At 63.1% G+C, this 14770-nt stretch overlaps 1 protein-coding gene across 2 annotated transcripts in view; it reads right to left on the reverse strand.

The window, feature by feature from the left end:
• PHF2 (PHD finger protein 2) overlaps positions 1 to 14197 on the reverse strand; it is a 63016-nt gene extending 48819 nt beyond the window's left edge. Inside the window, exon 1 of one of the 2 annotated variants that reach the window (XM_055309607.1) lies at positions 14036 to 14197. In XM_055309607.1, coding sequence (XP_055165582.1) covers positions 14036 to 14133 — 98 coding nt within the window. In that variant the 5' untranslated portion in view covers positions 14134 to 14197. Of the gene's footprint in view, positions 1 to 12695; positions 12826 to 14035 lie in introns of those variants that run through there. The other variant, XM_055309608.1, reaches the window with a different exon arrangement.
• Positions 14198 to 14770: the final 573 nt, after the last annotated feature.

The following is a 14770-nucleotide window of genomic DNA, read 5'->3' on the forward strand; positions in this document are numbered from 1 at the left end:
TAGGACAGGCGAGAGGGACTCGGGGTGCACCCAGCATGCCCCAAACCAGGTGGTGGATTATGGGGGATCTGGGCCCTGCAGGTGCAGCTCTGGCCATCGGTGCGGTCCCCAGAAGCTCAGGTGAGGGCTGGCCCGGGAAAGCCCAAGTGACAGCCCATGATCTCTGCTGGGAGGCAGGAAGAATCCAGGGACAGCAGCATTCTGGGGGCTGGGGGTCAGGACAGACTGTGTCCACTGTGAACGCCCTGTGCTCAGTGGCTGGAAATGCCCAGCCCCGCTAGGGGCCACCTGTCCCTCCCCTCGGCTGGCCAGCCAAGCGCTGACAGGTCCTGGGGGGCAGGTGGGTGGAGCTGGGCGGTGCCTGTCTGTGTCCTGGGGCCCAGGGCACCAGCACAGCACCAGCGCCACTGCCAGCCCAGCCGCCTCCAGCCCAGGGGACTCCACGTCCATGCCTCAGCTCCCCTCCCCATCCTTGCCCCAACCAGTCCGGGCCACACGGGGGTCCCTCCCTGATGATGCAGCCCAGGATCTGGGGCAACCGGAAGCTCTGTCTCCCCAAGACCCCCGGGTCTCCCAGTGCCCCGACGGCCCCTGGGGGCAACATCACAGGCCAAGAACCACACACGAGTCTCAGACCCGGACCCTCTGCTCAGACTCGGCCCCATGATGATGTCCAAAGGGGGCGGACTCCCGGCAGCCTGCCTGGGACATGCAGGCCATGAAGGCCACAGGAACAGGACGTGACGGCCACCTGGGGGAGCATCCTCACGGTCTGCAGCCTCTGCCCCCGGAAGGCCTTGTCCAGCAGGCGCCGAAACCGGGTGGTGGCACAGGCCCAGACCCAGGCCCAGGCCAGGGCGGCGCTGGCTGGGGAGGGCTGCAGGCAGGAGGCCACCAGCCATCCTAAGGGGATGGGGAAGTGACACCAAGAGGCAGGTGCGCCCTGACCCATGCCCCCAGCTCAAATTTCCAAACTTGGGAGCTGACCAGGGAAAGCAGTGCCCCTGTCCTGTCCCAGCAGAGGCTCCTGAGAACAGAAAGTCCTTTCAAATTTCAAATGACTTCAGGGGGGGTGGCGGGGGGTGAGCTCAAAAGCATGATGGTGCTCACGGGCACTCACACAGCACGAAACATGGTCACACAATCTGCAGAAGACTGAACTTCTGGAAACGAACAGTGACGCTAAAATCTGAAACTCTGGGAACACTTTAAGCAACAAATCAGACACATTTGCTAGAAGCTGTGGTTCAGGAGGAGGCAGACTTACAGGGCCTCGGCCACCCCCATCCCGGGCGCCTGCGGGTCCTAGCTGGGGACGGGTGGGGCCGTATCCCTCCTAGAGCGTACTGGGACCCCAGTCCCTCCCACACACCTGCCCACCCCGTGTGCTGGGTTCCCAGCTCAGAGTCCCTCCAGGTCCTCTCAGGGCCACACAGACCCTCCTGCCAGCACATGGCACCCAAACACCGAACTCAGCCTCCGTACTCGGCTCCTTTCTCCTTTACCAAACCAGCAAGCACAGTGGAAGAACCAGGGGATATGCCGTGTGTGCGGAGGGTAGATCCCCACCAGCCCAGGAGACAGGAGCTGCCCTCGGTGGTCTAGGGTGCCAGCACTCTGACAGCAGACACACCACTCCCCTTACTGTCACTGCCACCGCTTCCGCCCCAGTGCCACACTCCTCGCCCACCACCACCCAGTTCCAAGGGCACAGGTGGAAACCCACAGCAAAGTAAGGGGGCACAGGGTGAGGCCAAGAGGACAGCACTGGGTGCCGCTTCTCAGGGAAATGCCCTCCTGGGTCACCTCCCAGTGACCACATGTCCTTTGCATGGGGACCACTGCCCTGGGTCATCTCCTGGGCTCCCGGCAGCCATGCTGCCTCAACACCCCCTGTGGCAGCATCCGGAAGGGTCACCTGGGCCAGCACCTGAGAGACAGGCCTGGCACCTGAGCACCATGCACACCACGAGGTGGCCAAGTACGAGCCGGCCTCCGGGGCCCTGTGCTGGACAGCGCGAGGAGGCCTGGGGTCCTGGGCCTTTTGAAGGCCAGGAGGAGCCAAGCCCAGCAGGGCACTGCACCACAGGGGACTTGGCAGTAGTCATTATGGGGGCGGGGAGCACTCCATCAGCCCCTGGGAGCCCCATGGGCACCCTGTGTCCCTTCCACGGCCTTTCTGGAGGGCTGAGAGCCACATCTGGGAGAAGAAGTTGGCAGAGTCCCTGCAACCACAGCTCTCACATGCACTCGGTGTCCTGCCCATCCCACCACAGCCTGGTCCTCACCGTCAGAGGAGCGGGCTCCCCAGCATGTGGTACCCCAGGTGGGTCAGGCTCTCCCCTCCTGGGGGCATCAGGACTTCTGGGCCCCAGGTGTTGGTCAGCAGCCAGTCTGCTGAGCCCCTCAGGGCGTCTGGAGGAGGAGGGCACCAGGCCAGGTGCCCTCCAGTGGGGGGTACCCTCAAGCCCATCAGGCAGCCCAACTCCACAAACCCTGTGAGCTGTGAGGCCACAGGGGCAGGGCCTCTGCACAGGGACCGTCCTACTCCCCACCTGTCCTCCTCTGGGTCATAAAGTAACGTGCGGTCATGGACACGAGTCGGGGGCACAGGCTGGTCCACAAGCCGCAGAAGAAAATGCTCAACCCTGTGGACGTGGGCTTGCTTCCTCCAGGTGTTCGGTGTTCAGTTAGGGATGCACACCAGCTCTGATGTGCTCGGGCCCCAGAGCCCGGGTCCCCAGCCCGTGGCCTGCCAGCCTGCCGGTCTGGGCTCTTCACATATTACCTCCCAGTTCAAACCCTCTGCCTCTGAGACCTGCTCCCGCGGATTTCAACAGGCGGTCCACGTGGAGGATGCGGTCCCTTTAAGAATTAGACGCAACTCTGGAGAGTCTACTCCAGCAGTTTCCAGGGAAACCATCCCTGAGCAGCAGAGGGACGCCCCTGCCAGGAGCTCAGAAGCCCCTGCCAGGAGCTCAGAAACCTCAACCCTGTAGCCCTGAAGCCCTCACCGACCCACAGCCAGGCTGCCAGACAGGTTGGTGGCCCGGGGCAAAACCAGTCCAGGTCATATTAACAGAAACAGAACTCCAAAGCAAGGGAGGGGAGGCCCAGCCCTCCGTCCCCGCAGACCCCGCTGGCAGCGCCCAGGAGGCCGCGTTAGGTGGCCCCGGGTAGCCTGCCGCCTACAGGGAGTAGCCCCCCAGCGACACGCAGCTGGGCCCCCAGGGCTGCTGCACCCGAAGGAGCAGACACGGTATGGCTGGAGGCCCTGTCCCGTTGCAATACCGGGTCCACTCTTTGCACTCGTGTTTAACTGCACATGACCACATGACGAGAAAAGCACAGACAAGACACGGAAACCTGGTGGCCAGGACTGTGGGGGGTGGCGCACCACCGCAGCCGGGAGCTTGGGGGAGGACACGCTGAGCATCAGTGTCCCACCTGCACTTACGGGACCCTGGCTGCGCACCGGGTGGTCCTGAGGGTGAGGACACAGGCAGAGCATGGCCCCCACGGTGCAAGGACCCACCCCGGCACAACAGGACAGCAGCAGGACACACGGGCAGGGCACACGAGCAGTGCACATGCCTGGTGAGGGACGTCCACTGCGGGCAGTGCGACTGGGAAGGCTCCGGAAGGCCCCACAGGGTGCTCTGGCCCTCCAGGGTGCTCTGGCCCACGATGCTGACAGGGCAGCCCAGGGGCCATGGGGGTCCCAGAAAGACACCTCCTCCAGGACCCAGTAGTACCCACATGGGAGGTGCTACGTGGTCCCCAGGGACGGATCCTCTGGCCCACAGGACTCGAACCCAAAGCCCCTGAACCCAGAGCATCAACAGGGAAGCACGGGCAAGGAGGCAGGGTCCTGGCGCTGCCTCCCCTGCCCCTCAGGCCTCGGGACCTCCCCCCGTGAAGGCTGCTGACACTGACTCCTGACCCTGCTTCCAAAGGGGCCTCTGGGAGCCGTGGAGGGGGCCTGCGGTTGCAGAGGGGGCCCAGAGTCACAGAGAGAGCCTCCGGGGGCCACAGAGCAGGAAGCGCAGGGCCAGGAGCCGGCGCTTGTCAAGTCTGTCTCAGGTCTGTTCTCTCCGCTTCCTGGGAAAGCACATGGCCGCTATGAAAAACCCCGGGGGCAGGGACGTGAGCCCTAGGGACATGGGCCCCAGGGTGGCCGCTGCAGACCCACATGACAGCAGGAGAACATGGGACGCGACTGCTCGAGGATATGATAACCGCACCCTCCGCCCTGGAGGGACACACATGGATGTGCCACCTAGGACACCAACCTGAGCAGGACACAAAGGCCCAGGGAGTTGGGGGACCTGCACAACCCACTGCCCCTCTGACGGCCCACAACGCCTTTGGACCCGCACCTTCCCATCACCAACGTACCCGTCAGGCACAGGTGTATGAGGGCAGGTCACCTAAAGGCCAGGACTGTCCCTGAGCGAAACCGGGGGAGCCCAAGGTGACACACAAGCTGAATGTCACGCAGGAGGTTGGCAGACAGGATGCGGAGGGGACACAGAGGGGACATGGAGGGAATGTGCAGGGGACACGGAGGGGACGCTGGCCAGGTGGTGCAGCAGAACCAATGTCCTGACCCCGCAGCATGCCCAGGCTCCTGTGGCCTGAGGGGCGGAGGGTGGCATGCAAGCTGAGCAAACACGAGTATGTTTGGGTCTCAGGAAGTTGGAACGGGGCTGGTTCCTGGGAGAAAGCAAGCTTTCCAGGACACACTCTCCGTTTTAAAACGCCACCTGCTCGTGTTGCATTTACAAATCCAGCCCAGCCACCGGCCTCCATCTCTAGGTGAATAGAGGCAGGTGTTCTTCATCCCAGGAAACGTCAGCTGCTCTGATTCCCACCTGTCCCCAGGACGCCCCCAGGCCTGCAGGCTGCCCCCCGCCCTGTGTCCCATCTGGGGTCAGTTTCATGTATTCCTGAGTCCTTTCCCTGCCTGGCCCCAGCTCCAGGCCTTCACACACATCTGAGGGGAGACCATGGGGCGCCAGGTGACCAGTGTGGAGGAGCGCATGGCTATGGGGAGGATGGAGAATGTGTGCTGGGAGCAGCAGGGGACACGGTGGGCAGAGCCAGCCCCCGCTCCTGGTCCCGCCCTCACCTCAGCCCAGAGGTGCCCCCGAAGTGAACCCTGCCTGACATGGTGACACTGCCCTCCGGGCCCCACAGAAATGTCACAGTCTGGGGACCGGAGTCGGGGGTGGTGGTGCCTGGTGCCCGAAGTCAGGCCCAGGGCACCTACTGTCCTTGGAGGGAGCCAGGTGAGGGGCCCCCGAGCCCAATCCCACACCTGACCGCAGGTGCTCACCCCTGCCTCGGCCTGAAACACGCGTGCCTGACCTGCCCACCAGCGTGCAGCACCCAGCAGGCAGGGCCCCACACACAGTGTCCACATGGACCACCCAAGAGTCCTCACCGTGTGAACCCACCACCAGACCCAGGGGCAGCTCGGGCTCCACCTCCAGGGCGCAGATGGAGCCGAGGGTAGGGGCAGGGAGGAGCAGGGGCAGGTACACTCTGACCTCACCAGGCCCTCCGCCAGGGCCAGGCTGTCAGCCTTCCACCCAGCTTCCATCATCCATCCCCCTGGCCCCCACCAAGGTTCCTTCTACCCTCTCTCCCTCCCCCCTCCCCTCCTTCCCACCCCCCTGCATGCTCCAGGTTCCCCCACCCCTGCAGCACCAGCACAGAACCTGGTTAATCAAACCTCCGCTAGGGAACGTCAGGCTCTGTCCTGATCCTACTGAGCCGGGGATAAAATGGGAACTCACGGCCCTGGTCCACACCCCAGGGCGCCTCCCCACCGTCGCCCCCCCTCCCGCACATGGTGTCCTGGGTGGCCCCTGGCCAGCACCCACCATCTTAGCACCAGGGTAGAGGGGAGCCGGGCAGCGGATGACCTGACGCCGCCTCATGTGGCAGGCGGGAAGCCACCCCAAGGGCTATTGCCACCGGTGTCTGAGCCCCAGGGACCCAGGGCTGCCTGCAGCACAAGCCAGTGTGGCTCTCGGGTCAGGGCAGACAGGGGCCCCGAGTGGCCCGGGCGCTGCAGAACAGGGACCGCAGCCAGGGGGTGCCCGGGGCTCCATGCACACAAGTGGCAGGAAACGCCCTCACCACCCGGTGTCCCTGCTGTCACCACCTCAGTCCAAAGCAGCTGGGGGACAGCACAGGGTGCCAGATGTTCGGGACTCCCCATGCCCAGGGCAACAACCCTGGGCCTTCCGCTAACTCAACAGAGGGCTCCAATGCGGCCCTGCCTGCTCGATCCCCAGGGGTCTGCGGCGCTCAGGAAGCCCCCGCGCCTCCCCAGCCCTGTGCTCCCAGGAGGCAAACGACGACGTCAGGCCACAGTTTCTGGATTTTTCCAGGATGCCAAGTGTCACACGGCAGGGAGATGGGGCCCGAATCCCCAAATCTGTATCCCCACTGTGGCTGAGAGCAGGCCAGCTGGGAGGATGGTGAGCGGGGCCAGCTGGGAAAGCCCTGCATCTCCAAGGGATGTGCAAGGATTCCCTGGAAGCACCATCCCAGGCCTCCCGCTCACCCACACTACCCTGACGGGGTGTCCCGGGGGAAGCCAAGTGACAGTCAAAGCAGCCAACCTTCAAGGGGAGCTGTGAGCATGTGCGTTCTGTCATGGGACGAGGTGCACTCTGGCCTGGGACCACTAGCCCGCGCGGGTAGGGGGATCCGAGCCGCAGACCCCACAGAGCCACCTGTATCTCTGTGTGAGGCAAAAAACAGGACCCAGTCCCCATGCACACGGCCAGAGACAAGGCCAAACTTCCTGGGGACACTGGACCGCCTGGCAGGAACTCGTGGTTCAGTCAACAGCCCAGGCTACCATCCCTGGGGCAGGTTCTCTGTCCTCATGACCCACTCAGCCCAGGGAGCAGAGCTGACCCAAGCTGCAGGTTCAGGGGTCAGCCTGCCTTCTGGGGTCCTGGGCTGCACCCCCACCTTTGCTGTCTGCCCACCAGTACTGTGGGAACCCCAAGAATGTCAGCAAGGCATTGGGCAGCATGGACCCAGCAGCGGGCCTGACTCCCCACACCACAGCTTCCTTGGAAGGGAGGAGGCTGAAGGACATAGAGACCCGTGTGCCCCAACACCCCACACACAAGTGTCTGGAAGACACCAGAATGTGACAGGCAAAGCTCAGCTGACACGGGCACCCCTCCCCCCCAAGCATGTGGACACAAGTGCCACCAAACGTGTACAAACCCCCGCACACGCCTGAACCCCTGCATCATGCACACGCCTCGTGCTGGACATTCAATCACTAAAAGGTGGTTTCTTTAAACAGGGGTAAAAAAAATTACCAGCAATGAATGACCCAAAAAGGAAATTCTAGAAACGATCCCACTTACAACCGCAGCCAAAGGAGTAAACCATGCGGCGGTCTGCTTCATGAAGGCATGGTGGATTCAGAGAACATCGTGAAGGAAACCAAAGACCTAAATCTGAATAAATGGAAAGACACCCCGAGCTCTAGGATCAGAACACAAAACCCGGTTAAGAGGTCAGAATGCCCCACGGTGAGCCATCTACAGGCTCCCCCGTCGGATCCCATCGGCCCTTTCTGAAGAAACAGAGGTCAATCCTAAAGTCCCACGGAATTGGAAGTTCCGAACAGCTGAAGCGGTATTCATAAAGAATGAAGCCGGAGGTCTCACACCTCCTGTTCAAGCCTGCTGGAGCTACAGTCAGCAGCAGTGTGACTACTCCAGACCAGTGAATGGAATGGGGCCCAGACACAAGGACTCGTGTACGAGGCCAAATGGTTTCCAACAAGGCTCTCAAGACTTTCAACAGCAAAGGAACAGCCTTGTGAACAACAGGTCCTGGGATGACAGGATGTCCACTTGCAAGTAAATGCAGGTGATCTCTACCCCAAGTCATATAAAAATAACTACATCAAAAACCAAATGTAAGAGTTAAAATTCTAAAATTCTTAGTGGAAATCAAAGGGGCAAATATCTGTCACCTTGGATTAGACATTGATTCTTAGATACGACACCAAAAGCAGAGACAACAGAAGGAAAAACATAAACAAAATATCGCCTAGTTTAAAACTTTTGTGCATCTATGGACATTGCCCCATACATGAGAAGACAGTTCCTGGAAAGGGAAAATTGTGTATCTTTTAAGTGCCCAGAACATATAAAACACTCGAGCAATTCAACAATAAAAAATCAAATAACTCAATTTCAATATGGGCGAAGGATTTCAACAGACATTTTTCCCAAGAAGGCAAATAAAGGGACGACAAGCACATGAAGCCACGCTCACCGTCATCAGCCATGAGGACAATGTCTATCGACATGATAGAAAGTCTACTCCATACCCACCTGGAGGCCTGGGATGTATAAAGTGGGAAATGCCAGGTGTCAGCAAAGATGCAGAGGAATCCAATGGCTCCCACGTGGGTGGTGGGAACCCGGAATGGTGCAGCCTCATGGACGAGAGCTGTGGCCGCCTCGACAGGTAAACACAGAATAACCGCAGGACACAGCAATGTCCCAAAGGAATGAAGGGAGGTCTTCCAACAAATATTTGCACACGAGTGTTCATGACGGCTCTATTGACAACGGCCTTGGTGGGAAGACCCAATGTCCATGGAGTGGGTAAACCACCCTGGTCTGCCCACTGCACGACGCCCGAGAAGCGTGGACAGGAGCCACCCTGATGGACTGACAGCCATGCTGGGGGGAGGAGCCACACACAGGTTCCACGTGGTAGGACTCCCTTCGTAGGAAACATCCAGAACACCGAAATCCCCCGAGTCATGGGAAACTCAAGGACAGCTGTCCATGGATGGGGGAGCTGTTTAAAGGGTTCAGTTTTCTTCTAGGGTGACGAAAGCGTTTGGAAACCAGAGGCAGCAGTGCAAAATTCCCAGCACACAAGATGCAGTAAACCCCGCACTTTCAAACACTCAGCAACACGTGTGCATCTCACTCACAATTAAAAATAAGCAGCTACCAAGACAAAAGTTTGGTTTCTGCACACAGGCCGCACATGTGGGGGCAAAACCAGCCTCTGCTACAATCCCAGGTTTCCTCGCAGGAGACAGCGCTCACAGGGTGGTGGGCCCTCGCCCCAGGTTGGGCTCATTCAGCAGCACCCAGCCACAGGGCTGAGGACCAAGTCGGAGGAGGAGGAGCAGGGCCCGAGGCATAGCCCTAAGCAGGCATGCGCAGGGCGCTGGGCACAGTGGGGTCACAGGGGCACCCCCAGGGACTCCCCAACGCAAAGGTGCTTCCTTCTGAGCAGGTCTGGAAGACCACGGACACGGCTGCAGTGGTCGGTACCTACCATTTGCTCAGCCTCAAGCCAGACTAACGTAAGCTGGGCGCGTGCGCCTGCCGGGCGTGAGGACTCTCACTGTGGGGTGAGGGGACGAGGTAGCCGACCGGTAGGACACTGTGCGCCTCGACAAACAGGACTAAGCGTGATGCCAGAGCCCCTCCGAAGGGCTGCAGCCACATCGGCCAGTCAGCAGCCTGTCAGGGGCTCTGCTTCCCCTCCAGGACCTCAGTGCAGGGTTCTCCCGGCACATCCCACTTCCTGGCCAACACTTACCCTCAATCCCCTCATTCTCTTGGGAGAAAGTCCTACCATGTGGCCAGGTGCCCTGAGCACAGAGGTGGGAGGGGGGGCATGGCCCACCGGAGAGGGTGCCCGGGGAGGGGACCTTGCCTAACTGCAGGCCAGGCCTGAGCCTGAGCGACCCCGACAAACCCAAGCTGCAGGACGGAGGCCATATCACACATGCCTGCAGCCCACTACTTCCAATAAAAGCAACACCGTGGTGATGACAACGAGCCCGACTCCAAGGACGGAGGAAAGGGGCCTCCACTGTGCCCTCGAGATGCAGGCAGGACACTGCCCCCACCTCCTCAGAGCCTCTTTGACTCACACACTGAGCACTCCTGGTCCCAAGATGACCGTCTCCCCAACTAACCCGTCACACTCACCTAGACTGCATGGCCTCCCAACACCCAGGAAGCCCCAGCTCGAGGACGTGACTGCCACCTCTGGTGTGGAGGCCACGGCGTGGAAGCTTGACCCTGGTGGGCCCTTTCCCTCCAGCGCACATGTTTCTCACTTCTCGGTGTGAACAGGGCCAGCCAGTGGGGGCCGAGGACTCCCAACAGGGCTCTGCACCGACAGGGATGGGTGGGTGGGATAAGGACGTGGAAGCACCCCTAAAGCCCACCAGTCCTGGGATGGTGAGCCCAGAGCAGGGGCCCCTCGTGGGGAGGAGCCCAGCTGCACACATGGACAAGCAGAAATCAGAGTTGCACGCAGATAACACCCGGCCTGCCCACCCCTCTCACCTGGCCTGGCTGCTGGGCGCACCCGTGTCCCCCCACATCTCCACGACGGCCAGAGGAACCCTATCAGGTCGCCCCTCCACTCCTGGGTCAGGGGCCCCATGGGGCTCCTAGCCCTGGTCCGATGCGGCTTTCATGCCCCACAGGGCTCTCCCAGGCTGGCACCAAGCTCCTCACATCCAAGTCTGTCTCGGGTAGAAGAAACCCCACAAGAGGTGACGGATGTACCTTGTGACCCTGGGAACCTCTGCAGCCAGCACCTCAACCCACGCACAACACGTGCCCAAAAACATCTACCGAGAGTCGTCAAGGAAACTTGTCGCCCAAAGGCACACACCACACCTCCGGCTTCTGAGCTCCTTAAAATCAATTTTACTGCTGATGCCTCCAGAGCCCCTGGAACTGACGGCTGACAGGGACCGGGAAGCCTTGGGATGTGTGGCACTCTAACACATTCATTCCTGTTTCCCACCAGGGTGGTGACAAGGCAAGATGCTGGTCACTCCCTGCAGCAGCCTCGATGCGGACACGGCTGCAGCAGCAGTGGGGACACAGGCCCCAGGGGGCTCCGCAGCCCCAAACCTGGGAGGCAAGTCCCCAAGCCCACAGAGCGCCACACTTCCTGCCAGACATACACGACAGTGCGGGAGGCAGCTGGCCACAATTCCTTGCCCCAGGTCGAGGCCAGCGTCCTGGGCCACGGTGCGGGCCATGCAGGCGGTGCGGGGGTAGGCTGGCAAGACTGCAGGGTGCCCCGGACCCAGGAGATGGGGTGCCACCCACTCCTCCCTTCCAGCCCAGCCCAGCAGACAGGCTTCCTGCAGAGGCCAACGTGCCCTGGGAACAGGCGGCACTGCGAGAACCGAGCTGCCCCAACAACGTCCCTGCCTGGTGCACCACTGGGATGCAAAGCCTAGGCCCCTGTGAGTGTGGGTGACCACAGAGACCCTTCCCAGCCTTCCCCAAACATGGTGCCCTGGAGGGACGTGACAGATCACAGGTGGGACAAGTTGGAGCCTGCCGCCGTTTAACGGTTATGTTTATTTTTACAGTACCTCTCCTGCAAGTTACACTAATGTGCTATTTCAGGGAATGATACAAAATTTCCTTCTAAAAGAAATATTCAGGAGACTGAAATGCACCCTTGGTCCTGGAACAGAGGAGGAGCAGTCAGGGAAAGTCAAACCTGGCTAACAGCCCGCTGGGGCCTGCCCCATGCTTCTGCCTCAGTTTCTGTGCTTGTTGCACAGTCTGCCATGACACTACCTTCGGAGGAAGCAGGTTGACGGGTCTATGGACACGGAACCACTTTGGTAACTCTTTTAAGTCCAAAATTCTCAAAAATAAAAAGTTAATAAAGTTTTCAAAAATGAGTTGAGGCGCGCCTGGATGGCTCAGTCAGGAAAGCGTCCAACTCTGGATTTGGGCTCAGGTCGTGAGTTCAAGCCCTGAGTCGGGCTCCGCACTCACCATGGAGCCTGCTTAGTTTAGGTATCCCTGCACCCTCTCCTCTCTAAAAAATAAAAATAAATAAAAAAATAAAAAATAAAATAAAATGAGGCGAGCTGTGGAACCCCAAGTAAACAAGAGGACGGGGAGACATGGATCTGGAGAGTCTGGGGCAGCACAAGCAGCATATGGCACCCTCTCATCACAGAAGCGGGAGTCTGTGCAGGGGCAAGGAGGGAGGGTGCCCAGACCCACCCCTGGATCCTGTGAGCCCCATCTCGGCACCTGCCCCAAGCCCCCAGGGAAAGCTATGTCAAGACTCATTTCTGAAAGGCCCTTGACAATGTGCCCAGGGCAGAAGAGGAGCACGGCCCCGCAGACCCCAGGGCCACCCCATATGGGGAGCAGTGACTCCAGGCTGATGAATTGACCCGTGCCTACACTGGATCAAATCAAAGCCCTCCCCTGAGAAACGAGGAGTAAGGAGATAAGGCTAAACGTACCCTGGCCAGTCCAGCAGATCCGCCAGCTCTCAGCCCCTCTGCCCGGTCTGCCCCCCCCCCACACTGCTGGGTTCCCCCCCAACCCCTCACCCCCAGTCTCAAAGTCTAGTTCAGACCTGGCCTGCCTTCCCAACCTGGCAGAGAGAGCTCCTCACAGCGCAAGGTCTTCCCAGGCCTTCCATGGGGCCTGGGCACCCAGGGAGCTCAGTAGGCCCTAGGAGAGGAGAGGGAGGAGGGGGAGGAAAGAAGGAGGGGGAGGAGGTGTAGGAGGGGGAGGAGGGGGAGGGCCCCCATAGGCCAGCAACTCAGGGTCAGCTTCTCAGCATCTCCGGAATTGAGTAGCCCTGAAGGATCAGGTGGCAGTTCTCACCCTTGGTCCCGCCATGAACTTGGAGGGGATGCCAGCTGGTGGGTGTGCGTGCAGGACCATCCTGGAGAGTCCAGAGGCAGCCCCCCCACACCTCGTCTGCCCGGGGTCTCTGCAGCCCTGGGAATCCACAGGCAGAAAGGCAGCCCCCGAGGCCCCCTGGGATTTCAGGAGGTGTCCCTGCCCACACCAGTGCCCCCCGCTCGTCCCGGGGTCCCTGCCACAGGCGTTGCGCTGCCCCTCTCCACCGCCTGGTACTGACCAACCAGAGCAGGTCCTATCACATCTGGCTGCCTGGCTCCCCAACCTGGGAACCAGCGGAGCTACGGGCCCATCCACCCTTCAGGGGAGCGGGAGAGCCAGGAACTCGCGGACCACCCACCAGCACACACTCCTGGTCCCCCAGCCCGGCTGGTGCAGCCCCGGAGGGCACGTGCCCTGGCCATCCCTGGCCACCCCTGGCCGGCCCTGGCCCCTGTCCTGTCCAGGCCCAAACACGTGAGAACCTGTTGGAGCAGTTTGGGCACCGTGAGCATCTCTTCTTCCTCCTCCCCACTTACTTCTGGGTGGGAAGGAGCCTGGCTCTGAAAACTAGGCCCGGGGCCGGGTCACAGCCAGGGGCCCAGGCCGGCCTGCGGCACCCACCCCACGGCCCGCGAGAGCACAGGTCAAGTCGAACCGGGCGCCCCCCAGCAGAGGGGGGAGCAGGAGAAGGGGCGGCCCAGCCCGGCACCCCCCACGGAGCCGTGCTGTCACCCACCCCGCGGGCCAAGGAAGTGGGGTGCGGGGGAACCCGCCCCCCCCCGCGCGCAAACACACACACACCGGCCCGCGTCCCGGGCTCCGGGTCCAGCGGAGGGTGGGCGCGCCGGACCCCCCCAGGGCCGCCCCCCCCCGCCGCGGCCGCCCCCCTGGCCGGGCCGCCGCTCGCGCCTCTCCGGGGCCCGCGCCCGCGCCGGGAAAGTTCCTGCAACTTCGCGGGGGAGGCGGCGGGCCGGGCCTGGGCCTGGAGCCGGCCTCCCCGCGGCCCCGCTGTCACCGCCGCCCGCGGCGCCCCAACTTCCCGGCGCGGCCCCCGGCCCGCTTTGTGCGCCGCGCGAGGGGCGCCCGCCCGGCCCCCGCCCCGGCCCCCGCCCCGGGCACAAAAGGGCGCGCGGCCGGCGGGCGGCGGGCGGCGGGCGGCGGGCGGCGGGGGCCTGCGGCCGGCGGGCAGGGGCGGGCAGCGGCGGGCAGCGGCGGGCGGGCGCGCACCGGGGCCGGGGCGGCGGGGGCGGCGGGGGCGGCGGGAGGGGGCGGCGGGAGGGGGCGGCGGGGCCGGGGCCGGCGGCGGGCCGCGCGCTCACCTGCCGTGGAACCAGTCTTTGCAGGCGTCGCACTCGATCATGAAGCGGGTAACGTCGTAGGGCAGCCGGCACACGCAGTACACGGGCACCGTCGCCATGTTCGCGCCGCCCGCCCGCCCTCGGCCCGCGCTGCGCTCCGGGTCGGGCCGGGCGGGCCGGGCGGGCCGGGCGGGCCGGGCGGGGGGCCGGCGGCCGGGCCGGGGCCGGGGCCGGGGCCGGGGCCGGGACGGGGCCGGGGGCGCACGACAGCCCGCGCGCACCCGGCCGGCGCGTCCACACAAAGCGGGGCGCGCGGAGCAGGGCCGCGCCGGGAGCCGCCCGCCGGCCCCGGGGCGCAGGGCGCGAGTGTGCGCGGGGCCGGGCCGCGCGCGGGACACAAAAGGGAATGGACGCGCGGGGGCGGCGGGCGGGGAGCCGCGGCCCCACCGAAGGGACCCCCGGCCGCCGAGCGGCCTCTACGTCAGCGCCCCGGGTGGCGCCGCCTCCGCCCGCCGGCCTGGGCCGCCGCTCCTGCCGAGGGAAGGCGGGCCGCGGACCGGGGGAGAAGGCGGGCCGGGGACCTGCCGGGTGAAGGTGGGCCGGGGGAGCCTGGGGGGGAGAGGGAGGGGGGAGGGGACCCGGTGGGGGAGAGGGAGAGGTGGGGGGGCCGTGGGGGAGAGGGAGGAGTGAGGGGACCCGCTGGGGGAGAGGTGGGGTGGGGGGCTGTGGGGGAGAGGGAGGGGTGGGGTGGGGGAG

This window comes from Nyctereutes procyonoides, unplaced genomic scaffold, assembly GCF_905146905.1.
Source record: "Nyctereutes procyonoides isolate TBG_1078 unplaced genomic scaffold, NYPRO_anot_genome, whole genome shotgun sequence".
In the NCBI taxonomy this organism is placed as follows: Eukaryota; Metazoa; Chordata; class Mammalia; order Carnivora; family Canidae; genus Nyctereutes; species Nyctereutes procyonoides.